The sequence below is a fragment of the Sus scrofa genome, chromosome 1, assembly GCF_054392235.1.
Source record: "Sus scrofa isolate SSC_HxYL_T2T_F1_AM1 chromosome 1, Sscrofa_HxYL_maternal_Yorkshire_Landrace_v2.0, whole genome shotgun sequence".
NCBI lineage: Eukaryota > Metazoa > Chordata > Mammalia > Artiodactyla > Suidae > Sus > Sus scrofa.
Genome location: NC_139383.1, coordinates 180,132,977 through 180,154,065, shown reverse-complemented (window position 1 = coordinate 180,154,065; position 21,089 = coordinate 180,132,977). Strand labels below are relative to the sequence as shown.

The 21,089-nt window shown below is 43.4% G+C and overlaps 2 protein-coding genes and 1 long non-coding RNA gene across 7 annotated transcripts in view; 2 read left to right on the top strand and 1 right to left on the bottom strand.

The window, feature by feature from the left end:
• LOC146406890 (uncharacterized) overlaps positions 1 to 21,089 on the top strand; it is a 994,549-nt gene that overhangs the window by 457,250 nt on the left and 516,210 nt on the right. The window lies entirely within an intron of this gene.
• Positions 1 to 21,089, top strand: part of LOC100627175 (GRAM domain containing 2-like) — a 464,606-nt gene that overhangs the window by 328,454 nt on the left and 115,063 nt on the right. The window lies entirely within an intron of this gene.
• Positions 14,449 to 21,089, bottom strand: part of THSD4 (thrombospondin type 1 domain containing 4) — a 576,503-nt gene continuing 569,862 nt past the window's right edge. For all 5 annotated transcript variants that reach the window (XM_084979881.1, XM_021073928.2, XM_021073924.2 and 2 more), the window contains one exon: positions 14,449 to 20,952. In XM_084979881.1, coding sequence (XP_084836007.1) covers positions 20,810 to 20,952 — 143 coding nt within the window. In that variant the 3' untranslated portion in view covers positions 14,449 to 20,809. The remainder of the gene's footprint in view (positions 20,953 to 21,089) is intronic.

Below are 21,089 nucleotides of genomic sequence, written 5' to 3'. Positions count from 1 at the left end.
ATGATTAATCAATATGATCAGTGCCACCCTAAGATGGTCTCTATAAGAAAAACATGTGTTTTTAGAAATTATAAAGGACAGTCCATGGTTGCTTGAGAAAAGTAGAATGTGTGTGTTTTCAATATATAAGGAATGAGGGAAGGAATTGCATTTTATTAAGGCAAAAGAAAGATAGTCTGTCTTCAGCTGATTGCTCTGGTTGGAAAATAAGGGACAGACTAATATGGATACAGAAAGTGATACAAGGTGTGTGTGGGAAGTGGACACTGAGAAGAGAATTTTGTGCATGGTGGGTACTGTTTAGAATATATTTGAGTAAGTTAACTTTAAAAGTAAGGTGGTGCCATAAATCATACTCCTCAGAAGGACATAAGGTAGCTTTCAATTACATGCTGACCAAGGCATACAAATGTTTCATAACCAGCCAGAGAAATCAGAAAAATCATACAAGTTACCTGTGCTATTATAAAATCTAAATGTTGTATTCCTGATTGTTCACAGAATGTGTCTAATTCCCTGCTATATCTTCAACAGTAGAGTCATGAGATGTCCTATCCAGCTCCAGCTTTTGGAGCTGCCCTGTGGAACCAGCAGACCTCCTCCTCCTCCTGGTGAAAATATTTCTTCACCATATTCATTGTGATTTTGATCCTTTTATTCAGACCCTGTATAATTAATTGTATTTCTCACTTCATTACATCCTGATTAAAAGCTATCAACCTTCAAATGTTGATAGAGGGGGTACCCAAAGCAATGTATCAAAGCCCACTTGACTGTCCCATGAGTGGAGACCTAACTGCTTTTCCTAATGATGCCCCTTTTCAGCAGGAAGAAGTCAGAGCGGTCATTGCCCCTTTTCTCCACAGTTAGAGTCTCCAACTCAGGGGGGCGGGGAAATTGAGGCAGAATATTAACTTAGGTATTCAGTGTAGCAACATGGGCTTCGACACATTCTTTGTGGCTATTGATTAACATTTGTAAATGAAGTGTCACATAGCAACCCCAACTGCTATAAAGGTTACAGGTATTATCCTGTGGATCCATTATACCAGAGTCAAGAAGGCTGCATCCACTGCTGACATGGACACCTGGGAGGCTATACAGCACCTCGAGAATCCCCTCAAAGTCAAGTTCCAGAGACTCCTTTCACCATCATTAGAGAGCGCTAAGCCCTGCTCTGGCCACCCCTGGAAGCTGGTCAGTCTATGCACAGTAGAAGCCTGAGGAGTTCTAGGTGACACTTAACTTGAACTCATGTTTTGGTGGGGGACATTAGCCACTGGAATCACCCTAACCCTTGTACTTGAAATTGGGAATGGGAAGAGGACCCTAGGTTGTTTATTTATATGGCATATCTTCTGACTTCCAGTACCTTGGGAGTCCTCCTCATCACTGGCTAACAAACAAAATGAGAGGGCTCTTCACCCTAATAATAGCCTTTATGACCAACAAACAGATCCAGGTTCCCCCACCCATGGAGTTCAATAGTGTCTCAAATGTCAAAATTGGTATACAGGACTGATTGTTGGGCATGATTGCATGAGCACAACCCCACAGGGGTACGAGCCATTGAGGTTGAGGTTCACCCCACAGCTGTAGAGGACCTCATCAAGCTGGAGGGAACACTAGGTGGGTTCACCTACATGTTACACACAGAGGTCAATACACTGCCATCATCCACACCCTGCTCTCCAACACCAGCACCACCATCAATCCAGTAGTCTGCTGAGAGACCTAAAACTGGAGCATGCAGCGCCATGGGGATACCTGGAAAGAGGCTGGCCCATGGGGACAATTAGCATGTTAGTGGTAAAACAGCCTCTCTTTTCAAAACTGAGGGGTAGGACATTCTATCTTTAGAGGATTATTTTGGTTTGCTGGAGTACCTCTGTTAGAGAGATCAGTACTTAACCTGACTATAATGATTCAAGAGTCTTGGAAGGCCACCATAGTGGCCATAAAGCCCAACAACAACTGGACTCCTGGCAGAGATGGTATTACAAAACAGGAGGAGACTAGAATTACTGACAGCAGAAAAGGGGAACTCTGTTTGTTCCTTAAGGAAGAATGCTGTCTTTATGCCAACAAGTCAGGAGTGATTGGTGGCATGGCACAACAGTTAAAATAGCGAATAACCAAGAGAAGGCAAGAATTGGCAGAATCTCCAAACTACTGGAATAAGAACCAGAACTGGGCTTCATGGCTTCTACACTTAACTGGGTCTCTGACTATGCTCATCATTGTCCTCTTGTTTGGGCCCTGAATTCTTTTTTTTTTTTTTTTGTCTTTTTGCTATCTCCTGGGCCGCTCCCGTGGCATATGGAGGTTCCCAGGCTAGGGGTCCAATCGGAGCTGTAGCCACCGGCCTACGCCAGAGCCACAGCAACGCAGGATCTGAGCCACGTCTGCAACCTACACCACAGCTCATGGCAACGCCGGATCGTTAACCCACTGAGCAAGGGCAGGGATTGAACCCGCAACCTCATGGTTCTTAGTCGGATTCGTTAACCACTGTGCCACGACGGGAACTCCTGGGCCCTGAATTCTTAATGCAATTACTCATTTCATAACCACACGGATAGAGTCTATAAGGTTGCAAATGTTAGTCAGGACACAATATGCCCCACTGGACACATCAGACACAACTTGACCTCTAAAAATTGATGCTTGATCCAAGAAAGTGGAAAAGCATCAAGAGGGGGGAATGTAGGAGAAAATGTCCCGATAAAAATGTAGAAAGGAGAGACCCCGCCATGATGACTAAGCAAAACCTGGCCAACTACCCCTAACCACCCCTCCCCCACACATCTGCTTCTGTAAACTTGCCAGTTCTCATTCTGGTCCGCCAAGCATGGACCCAGAAGAACTAGCCCATAAAAGCCTTGTGAAACCCCTCTTTGGGGCTCAGACTCCGGAGAGCGATCTCCTCCGAGCCGGCCAGCTTAATAAACCTGAGTTCTCCAACTCCGAGTGCTCGCTTGGTTTCTCGCCAGGTGAAAGAGTGATACACTGCAGCCACAGAGCTGCTGGAGCTGGTACATATTCTACAGCCACAGGGCTGTTGCCAGAGCTGCCGTAACAGTGATAGAAATAGAATGTGCTTTAATAATAAAGTGATTGTGTCTGTCAGAATAGAAAACTGCTCAAATAATAACCTAACTCAGAATGGAACAATATTTTCCCAGGGATCTTTCCCAGGTTTCCACAATAATGTTTCTGCATTGATTTACCAGGGAAGCAGCCCCTGATATAAGAGTGGTTTTCAAGATGTGCAAAGGAAGGATGCTGGCATGGATAAGCCATCTATGATTTGACCAGACCACCTCTGTGTTCATCTGTTCTATAAGTGGTAGGATTTATTTTATTTTATTTTTTTATTTTTTGTCTTTTTTAGGGCTGCACCTGTGGCATATGGAGGTTCCCAGTCTAGGGATCTAATCGGAGCTACAGCTGCTGGTCTATGCCACAGCAATGCCAGATCTGAGCCATATCCATGATCTACACCACACCTCACCGCAATGCCGGATCCTTAACCCACTGAGAGAGGCCATGATCGAACACGCAACCCTCATGGTTCCTAGTTGGATTCGTTTCCGCTTCACCACGACGGGAACTCCCTTTCTTTCTTTTCTTTTTTTTCTTTTAGGATTTTGTTTAGAGAAAATTTTCTTCTTCCAAAAAAAGTGATAAGAGGATAGCAGGAGCCTTGGGTAAGATACTTAATAGCTGTGTGATCTTGGATGAATCTCATAACCTCTCTGGTATATTACAATAAAGAAATAGTGGAGCTAATAAACCTTACCTGTGTAAAGGCAGGGACTGAATTAGAGGACCAATCAAAGATCTATGATTAGTGGTTGTTAACACGTCTCATGCAATACCCAGAATGACCACAGGATGGAGTTGTTACTCCATGAGAAAAGCTTTGCTCCCCGGGACTGTTTCGCTCATCAAATTCTAGCACAAGAGATTTGGGAACTTATTTTTAGAAATTACAGAAAAGGAAAAAAAGTTCATTAGTACTTGCAAGTTCAAGCAGACTATTTAAACTTTTTTTCTTTGTGCTTTTTAGGGCCGCACCCATGGCATATGGGAATTCACAGGCTAGGAGTTGAATCTGAGCCCAGTCGAATCTGACTCTGCCAACCTAGGCCACAGGCAAAGCAAAGCCAGGTACAAGCCGTGTCTATGACCTACACCACAGCCCATGGCAACTCTGGAGCCCTAACCCTCTGAGCAAGGCCAGGGATTGCACCCGTGTCCTCATGGATACTAGATAGATTTGTTTCTGCTGAGCCATAATGGGAACTCCAGAATATTTAAACATTTAAAGTGATGAATCCTGGCAAAGTGACCCAGTGTTTAATGCATAGCCTTTTTTTTTTTTTTTAAACTAAAGTACCAAAAAGTAACATGGAAGTGGCATCTTCCCATTAGAAGACCCTGCAAGGTTTTGTTCTGATATTTTGGTTGTTGTCTGTTGGAGCTCCCTAAGAAACATCCAGGAAATGGATGCCAAATGGAATGCATGTTGAATTTGTTGAATTACATCATTGAGCTTGGCATTAAAATATGTGCTGTTATTCTATGAAGATTTCCTATGTTCCCATAAAAGCTATTGACATGATTTGTCCAAATGGCCAGAGCTGCCTCTAGTTTTGCCTAGAATTCAGCTTTTCTGTATTTTTACGGGAGATTGCCTTAAGGACCTGGGTTTGAAGAGCACTGAATGGGAAGGACTTTTACTGAATTAAAACTTGGTCTGGAATCTTTGTCACGTTATATTTGACTGGTGGGAAAACAAAGTATGAAAGCAACAAGATTAGGCAACACATGTGGTCCCAGAGGACCTCTCACTAAGCAGACATTTGGAACAGAGGCTACAGAGCAGAAGAGGCTGTGCTGTTGACTTTTTGCTGCTGGGAGAGCAGGGAAGGTGGAAAAGTGCTTGGAGGAGGTGGCCCAGAAGATGACTGAGCTCACCTGGGAGAGAGCCTCAGTGAGGATAAAGCCTCAGGAAGACCTAAGCCTGGGAGCCAGAGAACTTTCTGGACACAGACCTGCCTGTTGTTTCCCCCGGAGTGCGGCCACCACCAAAATAAATGAACTGAATCCACGCTGGACCAACCTGGCAGGGCCTGCATGGGAGGAGCCCTGGGGACCTTCACGGATAGGCCTGGGTAGGTGATGCTACATCGACTGCTCTCCCAGGCCCTTCCTGCAGCCAGGCAGCAGCCAGAGCCTCTGGAGTGGCTGATCAGTGGAATAGCGTCAAAAAGGCTGTTTGCAGACGTCCGATGCTTCAAGCACCTGGTTTTTCCAATGCTGCTCGTGCTGGAGTAACATTCAGACAACTGGTAAAGGCAAATAGTTGTTTCACTCACCTCTGACATTGAATTAAACAATTTAATGTTTGATTATAATGTTACAAAAATGAGTCTAAGTAGAGGGATTATAACTAGCATAGAACAATATAATGAAAATGAAACTGCCAATTAAGTAAAAACACCTTTTCAGAGCAAATAGAATTAGAAGCAACAATGTTGGTAAGACAGATAATTGCTGCTCACAACATGGATAGAAAACCAACTGTAGGGTGGACATTCTTTTGGATTTAGCATTAATGACAAGTCACTCGCCACTCTTGTCTCCCTACACTACTGCAGATTCTTGTTTCAAACAGCAAGTCTGTCATATAATTTGGCCATTTCTTGGCTTGAGTGAGCTTTTTACTACTAAATTCAACTCCAGTCTTCTTGTATTACCTCAGTCCATGGCAATTAATGTGATATTATTTGGTTCCAGGGCTGGAAACAAAGGTGATGTTGGGCCACAAGGTGATCAACCAGATGTGAAGGACATATTCATGCCTATTCTTTTTAATGCACAATGTATTTTATTAAATTTTTTTTTTTTTTTTTTTGGATTTCCTATCATGGCTCAGTCGTTAACAAATCTGACTAAGAACCATGAGGTTTCAGGTTTGATCCCTGGCCTTGCTCAGTGGGTTGAGGATCTGGCATTGCCTTGAGCTGTGTGTAGGTTGCAGATGCGGCTCAGACCTGAGTTGCTGTGGCTCTGGTGTAGGCCGGTGGCTACAGCTCCAATTAGACCCCTAGCCTGGGAACCTCCATATGCCAGGGAAGTGGCCCTAGAAAAGGTAAAAAGACAAAAAAAAAAAAAAAAAAAAAAACACCAAATTTTTTTTTTTTTTTTGGCTGTGCCCAAGGCATGCAGAAGTTCCCAGGCCAGGGATTGAACCCAGTGCTATAACCAGAACTATAGCAGTGACAACACTGGATTCGTAACCTGTTGAGCCACAAGGGACCTCTGATAATGCACAATTATTTTAATGGCAATGATCTTTATAATTTGTAAAAGGTGAGAGTAACCAAAGTTTCTAAGAATAGATGAATGTTAAATTCCTTATAATCACACAGTTCTTAGAATGATACGTTCATGCCCATTTTATTTTTTTGGAAAATAATAAGGTTCATTTATTATCCAATCACCAAAAAATTAAATTAATTTTTGATGTTAATACTGGTATAAACTTTAAATGTATTTTTCCTCTTGTTTGTTATTTTTTTATTAGTCAAATGAATTTATCACATCTGTAGTTGTATAATGATTATAACATCCAATTTCACAGGATTTCCATCCCATAACCCAAGCACATCCCCCCACCCCCCAAACTGTCTCCTCCGGAGACCATAAGGTTTTCAATGTCTGTGAGTCAGCATCTGTTCTGCAAAGAAGTTCAGTCTGTCCTTTTTTCAGATTCCACATGTCAGTGAAAGCATTTGATGTTGGTGTCTCATTGTATGGCTGACTTCACTTAGCATGATAATTTCTAAGTCCATCCATGTTGCTGAAAATGCTGGTATTTCCTTCCTTTTAATGGCTGAGTAACATTCCATTGTGTATATGTACCACATCTTCTTGATCCACTCCTCTGTCGATGGACATTTAGGTTGTTTCCATGTCTTGGCTATTGTAAATAGTGCTGCAATGAACATTGCAGTACATGTGTCTTTGCGAGTCGTGGTTTTCTCTGGGTAGATGCCCAGGAGTGGGATTGCTGGATCAAATGGGAGTTCTGTTTTTAGTTTTCTGAGGAATCGCCATACTGTTTTTCGCAGTGGTTGCACCAATTTACAATCCCACCAGCAGTGTAATAGGGTTCCTTTTTCTCCACACCCTGTCTAGCACTTATTGTTTGTAGACTTTTGGATGATGGCCATTCTGGCTGGTGTAAGGTGGTACCTCAGAGTGGTTTTGATTTGCATTTTTCTAATAATGAGTGAAGTTGAACATCTTTTCATGTGTTTTTTGCCCATCGGTATGTCTTCTTTGGAGAACTGTCTGTTTAGATCTTCTGCCCATTTTTTGATGGGGTTGTTTGTTTGTTTTTGGTATGGAGCTGCAGAAGGTGTTTATAAATTTTGGAGATTAATCCCTTGTCATGTGATTCACTTGCAAAGATTTTCTCCCATTCTGTGGGGTCTTTTCATTTTGTTTAGGGTTTCCTTTGCTGTGCAGAAACTTTTAAGTTTGATTAGGTCCCGTTTGTTTATTTTTGTTTTTATTGTCAATACTCTAAGAGGTGGATCTGAGAAGATGTTGCTGTCATTTATGTTAGAGAGTGTTTGGCCTCTGTTTTCCTCTAAGAGTTTATAGTGTCTGGTCTTATATCTAGGTATTTAATCCATTTGGAGTTTATTTTTGTGTATGGTATTAGGGAGTGTTCTAATTTCATTCTTTTCCATGTGGCTGTCCAGTTTTCCCAGCATCACTTGTTGAACAAGGTGTCCTTTCTCCATTGTATATTCTTGCCTCCTTTGTCATAGATTAGTTGGCTGTAGGTGCATGGGTTTAATTCTGGGCTTTCTATCCTGTTCCACTGCTCTATATTTCTGTCTTTGTGCCAGTACCATACGGTTTTGATGATTGTTGCTTTGTCTGAGGTCCAAGAGCCTGATTCCTCCAGCTCCATTTTTCTTTTTCAGGATGTCTTTGCCTATTCTGGGTGTTTCGTGCTTCCAAACAAACTTTAAAATATTTTGTTCGAGTTCTGTGAAAAATGTCCTTGGTATTTTGATAGGGATTGCATTGAATCTGTAGATTGCCTTAGGTAGTATAGTCATTTTGATAATATTAACTCTTCCAACCCATGAGCATGGTATGTCTTTCCACCTATCTGTGTCATCTTTGATTTCTTTCATCAGTGGCTTGTAGTTTTCAGAGTACAGGTCTTTTGTCTCTTTAGGTAGGTTTACTCTTAGGTATTTTATTCTTTTGGATGCGATGGTAAACGGGATTGCTTCCCTAATTTCTCTTTCTGCTCTTTCATTGTTAGTGCATAGAAATGCCGTTGATTTTTGCCTATTAATTTTGTATCCTGTGACTTTGCCAAATTCATGGATGAGCTCTAACAGTTTTCTGGTAGAGTCTTTAGGATTCTCTAGGTATAGTATCATGTTACCTGCAAATAGTGATAATTTTACTTTTTCCTTTCCAATTTGGATTCCTTTTATTTCTTGTACTTCTCCAATTGCCATGGCTAGGACTTCCAAAACTATGTTGAAGAGTAGTGGCAAGAGCAGACATCCTTGTCTTGTTCCTGATCTCAGTGGGAATTCTTTCAGCTTTTCGCCATCGAGAATGATGTTCGCTGTGGGTTTGTCATATGTGGCCTTTATTATGTTGAGGTAGATTCCCACTATGCCCACGTTCTGAAGGGTTTTTATCAGGATTGGGTGTTGGACTTTGTCAAAGGCTTTTTCTGCATCTTTTGAGAGGATCATATGGTTTTTATTCTTCAGTTTGTTAATGTGGTGTATCACACTGATGGATTTGTGGATATTGAAGAACCCTTGCATCCCTGGGATAAATCCCACTTGATCATGATGTATAATCCTTTTAGTGTATTGTTGGATTTGGTTTGCTAGTATTTTGTTGAGGATTTTTGCATCTATGTTTATCAGTGAAATTGGCCTGTAGTTTTCTTTTTTTGTGGAATCTTTGCCTGGTTTTGGTATCAGGGTGATGAAGGCCTCATAAAATGAGTTTGGGAGTATCCCTTCCTCTGCAATTTTTTGAAATAGTTTCAGAAGGAGAGGTGTTAGCTCTTCTCTAAATGTTTGATAGAATTTGCCTGTGAAGCCATTTGGTCCTGGACTTTTGTTTGTTGGAAGTTTTTAATCACAGTTTCAATTTCAGTTCTTGTGATTGGTCCATTCATTGTTTCTATTTCATCTTGGTTTAGTCGTGGAAGACTGTACTTTTCTAAGAATTTCTTCTAGGCTTTCCATTTTCTTGGCATATAGTTTCATATAGTAGTCTCTTATGATCCTTTGTATTTCTGTGATGTCTGTTGTTACTTTTCCTTTTTCATTTCTAATTTTATTGATTTGAGTCCTCTCTCTTTTTTGCCTGTTTTTGTATTCATTCAGCCAGCCTGGCTAGGGGTTTATCAATTTTGTTGATCTTTTCAAAGAACCAGCTTTTCATTTCATTGATCTTTTCTATGGTTTTCTTTGTTTCTATTTCATTGATTTCTGCTCTGATCTTTATGAATTCTTTCCCTCTACTAACATTAGGTCTTGTCTGTTCTTCTCTCTTGAGCTGCTTTAGATATAAAGTTAGCTTGTTTATTTGAGCTTTTTCTTGTTTCCTGAGGTGGGCTTGTATTGCTATAACCTTTCCTCTTAGAATAGCTTTTGCTGCATCCCATAGGTTTTGGAGTGTCATATCTTTGTTGTCATTTGTGTCTCAGTATTTTTTAATTTCCTCTTTGATTTCTTCGGTGATCCATTGGTTGTTTAGTAGCATGTTGTTTAGTCTCCACATGTTTGTGTTTTTTGCAGATTTTTTCTTGTTGATTTCCAGTAGTATGTGGTTGGAAAAGATGCTTGATATGATTTCAATTTTCTTAAAGTTACCGAGGTTGGATTTGTAGCCCAGGATGTGATCAATCTTAGAGAATGTTCCATGTGCACTTGAGAAGAATGTGTATTCTGTTGCTTTTGGATGGAATGTCCTATAAATATCTATTAAGTCCATCTGGTTTAGTGCATCATTCAGGGCCTGTTTCCTTATTGATTTTCTGTCTGGTTGACCTGTCCATTGCTGTAAGTGGGGTGTTAAAGTCCCCCACTATGATTGTGTTATTGTTGATTTTTTCTTTTTAGGTTGTAAGCAGTTGCCTTATATATTGTGGTGAACCTTTGTTGGGTGTGTAGATATTTAAAATGGTTATATCTTCTTGTTGGATTGATCCTTTGATCATTATGTAATGATCTTCTTTGTCCCTTAAAATATTCTTCATTTAAAGTCTATTTTGTCTGGTATGAGTATTGCTACTCCAGCTTTCTTTTGATCCCCATTTGTATGAAATATTTTCTTTCATCCTCTCACTTTCAATTTGTATGTGTCCCTAGAAGTGAAGTGGGTCTCTTGAAGATAGCATATATACAGATCTTGTTTTTGAATCTATTCAGCCAGTCTGTGTCTTTTGGTTGGGGTGTTTAGTCCATTAACATTTAAGGTAATTATTGATATGTATGTTCTTACTGCCATTTTGTTAATTGCTTTGGATTTGTTTTTGTTGCTTTTTTTCTTTCCTTCTTCTCTTGTTCTCTCCTCTTCTGGTTTGATGACTATCTTTAGTGTTGTATTCGAGTTTATTTTCTTTATTTGTTTGTGTATCAATTGTAGATTTTTGATCTGCAGTTATTCTGAAGTTTTGATATGAGTTTATATGTATATGAGTTTATATGTTTATATGTTTATATGTATAAGAGTTTATATGTATATGAGATATAAGAGTTTATATGTATATGAGATTGTTTTAAGTTGGTGTTCTCTTAATTGCAAGTTCATCTCCAGTGTCCTGTATTTGTACCCACCTCTTCTCATGATTTCTGATTTTGGTGCATGGATGATTTCATATCTTTACTGAATATATACCTTTACTGGTGAGCCTTGTCATTTGTGGAATTTTTGTTTCCTGTTGCTGTCTTTCCTTTTCTGCCTAGAGAAGTTCCTTTAGTATTTGTTGCAAGGCTGGTTTAGTGTTGCTGAATTCTCTCAGCTTTCACTTGTCTGTGAAGGTTTTTATTTCTCCTTCAAATCTGAATGATAGCCTTGCTGGGTAGAGTAATCTTGGTTGGAGGTTTTTTTCCTTTCATCACATTAAGTATATCATGCCACTCCCTTCTGGCCTGCAGAGTTTCAGCTGAAAAAATCTGCCAATAACCTTATCGGGGTTCCCTTGTATGTGATTTGTTTCTTTTCCCTCGCTGCTTTCAAGATTTTCTCTTTGTCTTTAATTTTGGTCAGTTTGATTAATATGTGTCTCAGGAGGTTCCTCCTTGGGCTTATTTTATATGGTACTAGTTGTGCTTCCTGGATTTGAGTGAGTGCTTCCCTTTCCATGTTAGGGAAGTTTTCAGTGATTATCTCTTGGAATATTTTTTCTGTCCCCTTCTCTCTCTCTTCTTCTGGCACCCCTATGATATGGATGTTGGTGTGTTTAATGTTGTCCCAGAGTTCTCTGAGACTCTCTTCATTTGTTTTCAATCTTTTTTCTCTTTTCTGTTCCACATCCGTAATTTCCACTAATCTGTCCTCCACCTCGCTTGTTCGTTCTTCTGCCTCCTGTATTCTGCTATTAGCTGCCTCTAGTGAATTTTTGATTTCAGTTATTGTATTTTGCATCTCTTCTTGTTTAAGTTTTCCATCTTGTATCTCTTTGCTCAGTGCTTCCTTTAAGTTATCCATCTTTGCCTCCAGTTTATTTCCAATGTCTTGCATCATCTTCAGCATCAACAGTCTAAAGTCTTTTTCCTGGAGGCTGAGAATCTCCTCACTGCTTAGCTGACTTTCTGGAGTTTTTCCTTTCTCCCTCATCTGAGTTATAGTTCTCTGCGTTTTCATTTTTTTGGGTTTTTTTGGTGTGACCGTTTTACAGATAATAGAGTTGTAGCCTCTCTTACTTCTGGTGTCTGCCCCTCTTGTGGCTGAAGTCGGTATGGGGGCTTGCTGTAGGCTTCCTGATGGGAGAGACTGAAGCCTGCCCACTGGTAGGTGGACCTGATTCCTATCCCTGTGGTGGGTGGGGCTTAGTCTCTGGATGGGATTAGAGGCAGCTGTGTGCGGAGGGGTCTTTAAGTAGCCTGTTTACTTGAGGGGCGGGGCTGTGATTCCACCTGGGTTGTTGTTTGCCCTGGGGCTTCTCAGCACTGACTGATGGGTGGGGCCAGATTTTCCCAAAATGGCCCCCTCCAGAGAAAGGCATGGCTGCTGAATATTCCCAAGAGCTTTGCTTCCAATGTCCTTCCCTCACAACAAGCCACATTCACCCCTGTTTTCCCAGGATGTCCTCCAAGAACTGCAGTCAGGGTTGACTCAGATTCCTATGGAGACTTTGTTGCCCTGGGATCCAGTGCACATGAAAGTCTGTGTGTGCCTTTTAAGAATGGGGTCTCCATTTCCTCCAGTCCCGTGGAGCTCCTGTACACAAGCCCCACTGGCCTTCAATGCCAGATGCTCTAGGGGCTCTTTCTCCCAGTGCCAGATCCCCACACATGAGGGTTTGATGTGGGGCTCAGAACTCTCATTGCTGTAGGTGAGTCTCTGTGAACCAGTTAGTTTCCAGTCTGTGGGGCTTCCCACCTGGGAGGCATGGGGTTGTTTATATCATGAAATCACCCCTCCTACCTCTTGATGTGACCGTCTCTTTTTCTTCTGGAGTAGGATTATCTTTTTTAAGGTTTCCGGTCCATTCGAGTGAAGATTGCTCAGCTTTTAGTTGTGAATTTTGTCGTTCTTAGGAGAGAAATTCCGTTCATGCCCATTTAAAAAGATTATTCTTAACATGAAAACACAAAATGAAAAAAAAATTATTGAAAACCCCCTGGAAAAACACTGTTTTATTAAATTATCTCCCCAGAATGAATTCCCAGGCATGAAATTGTTAAGTGAAAGCTGAATAGCTTTATGGATCCTGTTACATTTTACTGAGTGGCCTTTCATAAGTCAAACTTCTCCTTGAAACAGTATTTTTCACCCTGCCTCCAAGGCGAACCCTTTAGCCCAGGAAAATATGTTTTTGGGAGACAGCTCATGCATGTGTGCAAATCCATGGCTGGTGCCAGGCTGCTGGCCTTGCTCATGTCTGCAGGCCTCTCTTCCGTCTTGAGGTAAAACCATGACTTCATCTCTTCCTGCCTGGTCCTGTGTGTGCTCCACGGACTCAATTCTGGTACAACTCTCAGCCTGGACCCCTTGCCTGGCTATCCCTGTGGCCAGCTGTTCCTACGCCCCTCACCCTATTTATTTATTTATTTTATTTATTTTGCTTTTCAGGGCCAAACACGCAGCATATGGAGTTTCCTGAGCTAGGGATCTAATTGGAGCTGCAGCTGCTGGCCTATACCACAGCCACAGCAACGCCAGATCCAAGACACATCTGTGACCTACACCACAGCTCATGGCAACACCAGATCCTCAACCTGCTGCACGAGGCCAGGGAATGAACCTTCGACCTCATGGATCCTAGTTGGGTTTGTCACTGCTGAGCCATGATGGGAAGGAACTCTGTATACTTTAAAATGATTAAATAATGAATTTTGTTAAGTTAATTTTACCACAATAAAAAAAGAGAGTAGGAGTTCCTGTCATGGCACAGTAGAAATGAATCTGACTAGGAACCCTGAAGTTTCAGGTTCTATCTTTGGCCTATCTCAGTGGGTTAAGGATCTGGTGTTGCCGTGAGCTGTGGTGTAGTTTGCAGACGTGGCTCGGATCTGGCGGTGCTGTGACTCTGGCTCCAATTCAACCCCACATTTGAGGTGTAATATGTTTCTGAGTCTTACTGATAAAACAGTGGGCAGGGCAGTGTCAAGGACAGAGCCTGTAGGCACTCCCCTAGAGACTCTCATCCAGCGTGATTTTTAATGGGATTTATGACCTAAGTCATATTTCATGTCATTAGGCACCAAAGTAATCTGAATGATTTTGTTGAACACTCTGCTGAGCTCAGACCTAGAGATGTCAGCTTGAGGAGAACTGGAAGAAGCTGTATTCTAGTTGAGAGATGCAGCAGCATTGAACCAGCACAGTCGTCCTAACACTTTCTGCCTCCTGTGGGAGGTTTAAAGAAATACCTGTGAAAGTACAATCCTGCAAAAAATGAAATTCTGTGGAAGTGCACACACCTGAATATTTTATCTTAAGCTCCTCAGCCAAGGCTGAGGATCTGTGTAAGCCTGTGGCCTCGAGTCCTGAGTTCCCTGACCTCAAAGGGGCCCAGCCACCCCCAAGCCAAAGTCCCACAGGCCAACAGACCTCTAAACAGCTCAGCTTGTCTTTTTAGAGGGCTTTTTGAGGCAACATGAGTAGAAAAGGAATCAGGCCCAAGAAAGCACAATGTGTTAATGAAGCTGATTTTTAAAACCCGTTTATTGTATTTTTACAATAATAAAAATAAATTAGTCGTACACAAAAATAGTTGTCATTTTTGCTGAAAACACTGTATTTACTCATATAATTCGCCTTCTACCCGCCACCTCCTTAAGCACTCAGTGACAGCACAAAGGTGACCTGGGGTAGATGGCATATTCTGTGGGTTCCTTGCTTGCGGCTGTGCAGTTGACCACCCAGCGCCCCCAGCCAGCAGTCGGTCAGTCTGTGGGGACCCAGGAGGCGTGGTCAGAGCAGTGAACGGGCTACATCCCATAGTCCCTCTCTGCCCCTGCCAGGGGACCCCGGCTCCTTCACAGCTCTAAGCAAACCTCCCTGGCGAGTTACTGCTGGTGATTCTAACGAACGAAGCGATACAAAGAGAAGGGGCAAAAGAGACCCTTCCTTCTCCAAATGTTGGGGCCAGGGAGAGGGCAGATTATATGAGCAAATATAATATTTAAGGTGGAATGGTGGCAATCCAGACAGACCTGTTTCAGGTGCAATGCCAGGGGTGAAAGCCCCCCGATGAGTCGAAAAGCAGAGTAATTTATATTCAATCTTAAAACCCAAGGAATTTGGCTAGTCAGGATACTAAATTGTAATTATGGACATAAAATAAGACATCGTGTGCAGCAACTTTCCAGGAAGCTTGGTTAGTAGGATCAAATAATTTTACACAAATGTGGATCGCATACGTAAATAAATACCTATCAGGCCCCTTTAAAATTAACATATTCTAAATAATAGAACTATTTTGGTGTAGTGACTCATTCCGCCTGTAGAATTCAGAATACACATTTCCTATAAACATCTTGTATTTACAAAGAAAAAAATAATAAGTTATAACAAAGTATATCCTTCCGTCAAACAGGATGGTGGGGGCTTGGGGGTCCAGGCGGATGGATATTAAGTTTACGTAACAGAATGGCTTTCCTCTCACTGAGGCAAAGGGCTCAAGGTCTGGAAGATGCTGAGAAAGCTGGCTGGGCACGCTTTTCCTCAGCACGATGGCGTCCCCCACTGTTACCCACTGAAGACAAAGAATCAGGGGTGTGGGGTGGTTCAGGGTGGAGAGGCTAAGCTTGCTCCAGCAAAGATGCAGGAAAGCAAAGTGAGTTGGGAAAGAGAGATGGTGTTTTCTAGTCTAGTCAAGGCTCCACCCCCATCAAGATGTGTGATCCTGGGCAGGGATGCTTGATTACTCATCTATGCCGACAATGCAGCTCTTGCCAATTGGCTAGTGCTTCCATAAGGTATGAAGCCACGTTCAGCTTGGTGTGTGTGTGTGGGGGGGGGGGGGGGGGGAAATACACTGCTGGGCTTAGAGTGGTAGTCATAGAAACGGGAAGGACACACGCTGTATACCTGCCATCCCAGACCAGGCAAATCATTAAAGCTCTTCTACTTATAGAGTGGACAAAGCCTGGACTTGGAAAGAATCGCAGGTCCTGTTGCCCGAGCTGGGTGCCTGAATCCCCCCTCCAGCATCCTTGACAAATGGTCATTAAGGATCTGCTGAGACCTCCAGGGATGGGTCAGTCACCACCAGCCACAGAGCCCGCTACCTTCTGAAGGCTCTCACTTGTGCAAGAGCTAAGATGTGCCTCCATGCAGCTTTTACCTCTTGGTCCTAGGATGGCTCTTCTGGTGCTAAACATTCCCATAAAGTCCTTTCTCCAGTTTCTCAGTCTGCACCCCTCATCAGGATCAGCCATGCTCATTGGAATGCTATACGTTATTAATATTCTTCTTAAAGCTTCAGACAATCACAAACATGACTTGCCAATATTTTCTCTTTATGTAGCCTATCTTGTTGATATTTATCTACTGTGTTTTTTTGGGGTAGTTCCATCCCACTTTCTTGATTCACATTGAGCTTAGTCAACTGAAACTCTTTCATCTCTGCCATGTTGTACAGTTTTTGGTTTTTTAATTCAAAAGTGGGACTTTATGTTGCTTCCTGGTGAATTTCTCAGATTCACGTTTTGGTCTGGTATCCCAGACTTTTTTGGTTCTAGAGCTTGTGGTTCCAGATGTTACCTTTCCAACTCTACTGATTTCATCAGGAAGGTGTCTAATTCCCCATCTCAACCATATTAAAAAATGTTTCATATGGGAAGGATCAAATGTTGGCGTCGGGTTTGATTATTCAGTCTGTTTGAAGGAAAATTGTATTTCTTTTTACCACTCATATTTGTGTCGTCTACACTAGAAAATGGGGGATGTTCAAATTCTAAAATGGCTATATGAAAGAAACAGAGGTCCACTGGTTTAGAAATGGACTAGTAACATCTGGGTTTCTCTCTCTGCCACACAACTGGACGCAAAGAAACCAAGCAAGTATCTCTCAGTTTTAGCCCTCAGAAGGCCATTCTGCTGAAAGTGTGTTGAATGCTAAACACTTTGAGGTGAGTAAATGACACATCCAAGAGCCCTGGGCGAGAAGTAAGACAAAGGGACAGATGGGAACAGCTCTGAGTGCTCCTGTCACACTGCAGCTTCCCCAGGTGGGAATTGGCCCTGCTCATCTTAGTTCCCCACCAGTTGGCAAACAGGTGACTTGAACACACCTTTAAAGATGCGGAGTGACATCACCTAGTGGCCAGGTTTACAGGCTTTTTTTTTTTTAAGTGCTGTATTTCTTACGCTCTTCTGGGGGAGAAACGCAAGCCTATGCAAGCATGAGAAGGAAGGGCTACACCGAATGGCCTTTGCTGAGGCTGCATGTGGCATGATTTCCTTTTCCAAAAAGTGACAGTAAAAAAGCAATCTAGGAGTTCCTACTATGGCACAGTGGGTTAAGGATCCAATGTTGTCTCTGCAGCGGCTCTGGCGGCTGCAGAGGCGCAGATTCAATCCCCACCTGGGAACTTCCACATGTCCTGGGTATGGCTGAAAAAAGAGAAAAAAGCACACTATTTCTGCTTGGTGTTTTGTCGATTGTTTTGTGAGAAGAAAGAGAATGGCTTTAATTTGGAACACAGAAAAAAAAGCAGTATTAAAATGTAAATTTCAGGAGTTCCCATAGTGGCTCAGTGATTAACAAATCCGACTAAGAACCATGAGGTTGCAGGTTTGATCCCTGGCCTCGTTCAGTGGGTTAAGGATCCAGCATTGTGGTGAGCTGTGGTCACAGACGAGGCTTGGATCCCGCGTTGCTGCAACTGTGGTGTAGGCTGGCAGTTACAGCTCTGATTAGACCCCTAGCCTGGGAACCTCCATATGCTGCGGGTGTGGCCCTAAAAGCACAAAACGACAAAAGAAAAAAAAATGTAAATTTCAGTTTTGCATCATGGCCATTTAAGGGAACAGACTGTCTCAGAACAGAAGTCTGAGAAGGCGATGGTGGGTCATGGAGAGGAAAAGGTGAGATAATGGGGCCAAGAAAGGGAGAAAAAGTCATCTCTGGAAGGAGAAAGGAATGTTATCATTGAAACACTAAAGAACCTTATCATGTGTGTTGTTCTAAGAACAAAGGCATTTAGCCATTGATAGAAGAAATGAGAAAATTAGTAAAAATTGGATTTCCAAGACAAGTTGATGAAACCCCTGATCTAGTAATTTATAACCTTTCCAGAGATAAACAAATTCCAAGACTAGCTCAACTCTGTGTTGCAAGAGAAAAAAGACCTCTAGTTCCAGTCCCTCTTTACCCTGCAGACACTGGGTTGATTCATTTGCTTGTACCCAATTCCACAACTGGTAAGATGGCCCTTCTCTTGGGAGGATCACCGTCCATTTAAAGAACTTTTAGGTAACACTTGGGAGCCACAGGACACGGCTGGACATCTAAGAGACAGTGATCACTGCCCCAGCCTAGTCATGTGAATGCTGAGTGGAAAGGACCTGGGGCGCTCACCTCCATTTGATGGAGAAATAGATCTGTTTTAGGCTGCAGAACTCATGCACCATGACGGCCATGCCTCTGCTGTGCTGGGCAGCCTGGCTGGCTAGGTTTTCCCTTCATTTGAGCTGAAATCAGCCTTTCTGCTCATCTACCCATTGATCGTGCTCTGCCTTCCAGCCTGTAAAGCTCTCTGCACAGTCTGAGAACAGCTGCATAAAGAAGACGGTCACCCAAGATGGAAAGCAAAGGCAAGCGGCGAGGGGGAGCTGTACAGGAACCAGCCATGCGCTTGGCTTCTCTGGTCTGTCTTGCTTGGTGGGGAAGGAATCTGGGCCTCCTCTTTGCTGCTTATTGCCCAAGTTATGTAAGAATCAGGAGAGATGGGGGTGCTTTTGGGAAATGGTGGCTGCAGCTCACCAGAGAGGCCACATAGAATTTCTGAAAGTGCAAGGGTAGTGGGACCCTAGCGGAGTGTGTCAGACCGAGCTGGTGGTACTGTTTCCCAAAGCTGCATGTATGTCATCATCAAATTAGCAGATTTGGGGGTAAAAGGGCTCTTGGGAGAAAGTTGCTACGTTCAAATTTCAGCACAAATGTTTACTTTGAAAGGGAAATAAGCTCAGGACTATAGTACCAAATAAGATTAGGTTTTCTATATGCTTCCAATTTGTTTAGCCTGATATTTTTTTCTTTTCTTCCTTTCCTTTCTTTTCTTTCTTTTTTTGCTTTTTAAAGCGCCACTTGCAGCATATTAATTTCCCATGCTAGGGGTCAAATCGGAGCTGTGGCTGCTGGCCTACCCTACAGCCACAGCAATGCAGGGTCTGATTTAAAGAACTTTTAGGTCACATCTGCGACCTACACCACAGCTCATGGCAATGCTGGATCCTTAGCTCACTAAGTGAGGCCAGGGATGGAACCTGTATCCTTGTGGATGCCAGTCGGGTTTGTCACTGCTGAGCCTCAAAAGGAACTCCCTAGCCTGATATTTCTCTTAGTGGGTGTAAGAATATATTTTCCCCCCTGCTTCTTCTTAATTGAATTTTCAGAGAGCTCATCTTTCAACTTGGGAACCACAGTTAGGTGAAGTGAATCTGGGAGGACCCTGCAGCAGAGGAGTTCATGGCCCCTTCTCCCAGGCTGGCTGCATGAATGCAGAGCTTAGGGCTCACATGTGGAAGGGGAGTGGATGTGGGCTGTGCGTCGGGAAGAGGGAGGGAGGGAAACTCACACTGAGAAATCCACAAATCAAACCAGAAGGACCCACGGGAGACTCAAATATAAACACGTGGCTTTTGCTGGGACAGGTGGGTTAGACTTTCTGCAGGACAATGTGTGGTGAAAGGGCCCAGGAGAGATGGTTGAGGAAGGCGAGAGCCCAGCACAGAGCGGTGGGCTCTGGAAATCTGCTCTGGGAGACCAAAGGGACCCTGACGTAAGATTCCATGGGCGGCACACACCACTGGGGTAAAGAATCAGAATTTGGGGCAATCACCTTGCTATCCTGAGGGCTTTCTTATCTCATGGGATTGTCCTGTTAAGAAAATAGAGTCCTCTCACCAGAACCTGTGACTTTGTGGGGGAAGGGAAAAGAGAAAGAGAAACCTGAAACAGCTGAGTGCAGGGGATAAAGACCTGGCCTTTGGCCAGTGGGAGGAATTCAAAGGTCTGGGCTTTGTTCGCTGAATAGGAAAGTCTCAGCCTCTTGATCTGAAGTGAAGCCACATCCTGCGGATCTAAGACTTGAGACAGGTCTTGGGTGAGGGTTTTGTGGTCAGACAGCTGGGGTCGCTGAATGGGTCGGTTACCTGATACCTGGCAGGTCAGGGACCTACATTGAGTCTCAGTTTCCTTGTCAGTAAAATAGGGGCAATGATTCATTTCCTGCCTCCCATTCTGGGGCATTGCGAGCTGCTAATGAGCTACTATCTCTGAATACACCTGCAAAACAAGAAAGCACTCTCCTGACAGGAGATATTTGTGTCTTAAGGCAGGAAAACAGCCTAATGTCTTTGAGAATGAAAATAGGCACAGCTGGCCTAAGGTAACAGAGGGATGCTGGCATCTTAGCAAGTCTTAGGGGGAACTCTGGGGTGGGGGGGTGCTGCCACCTCTGACTCTCCAAGGGGTGCCTGCTACTGGGAAGGCCAGCAGCACTGGGGAAGAAGCAGCACCCAGAGTCAGCACTGCTGACTGAGAAAAAGGCTAGGAGAGAAGTTGGCTGAGAGCTGCAGGCGCGGCCCACGCACTGCTTGGTTTGCAAAGAGTGCAGGTGCTAGGTTTCTGAAGGAGGGGTCATCAGTGCATGGCCATGCTCAAAAGACAACTGTGGCCTTGCTCCTGGGCACCGTGTGTACCCATTAAGAAGGCGGGGTGATGACTGAGTTGGCTGGCAGCTCCACAGGCCAGGGAGCCCCCAGTGCAGTCAGTGGCAGCCAACCAGCCCCACCGCTCACAGACTCCCCAACCCACCCACTGCTGCCCTGCGGGGTGTTATCTGCTCCCCAGGAAGCCCGAGTGCCTGCTGGCCACACGCGTGCAGGAGACACAGCAGGCTGTCTTGTAGTAGTTGTAGACGCAGAGCCTGGCCTGGACCACCACATTGCAGTTGTAGTACCTGTCCTTGCAGTTCTCATCTGGAGCGGAAGAAAACAGAAAAGACTCTCTGAGCTCGAGGGGCAGCCTGGACTAAGGGCAGTGGGTGTGGGGTTTCATCCCAGTCCTGCTGTTTATTACTGACAGGACATGGAAGTGTGGGCTGAGAGCTTACATT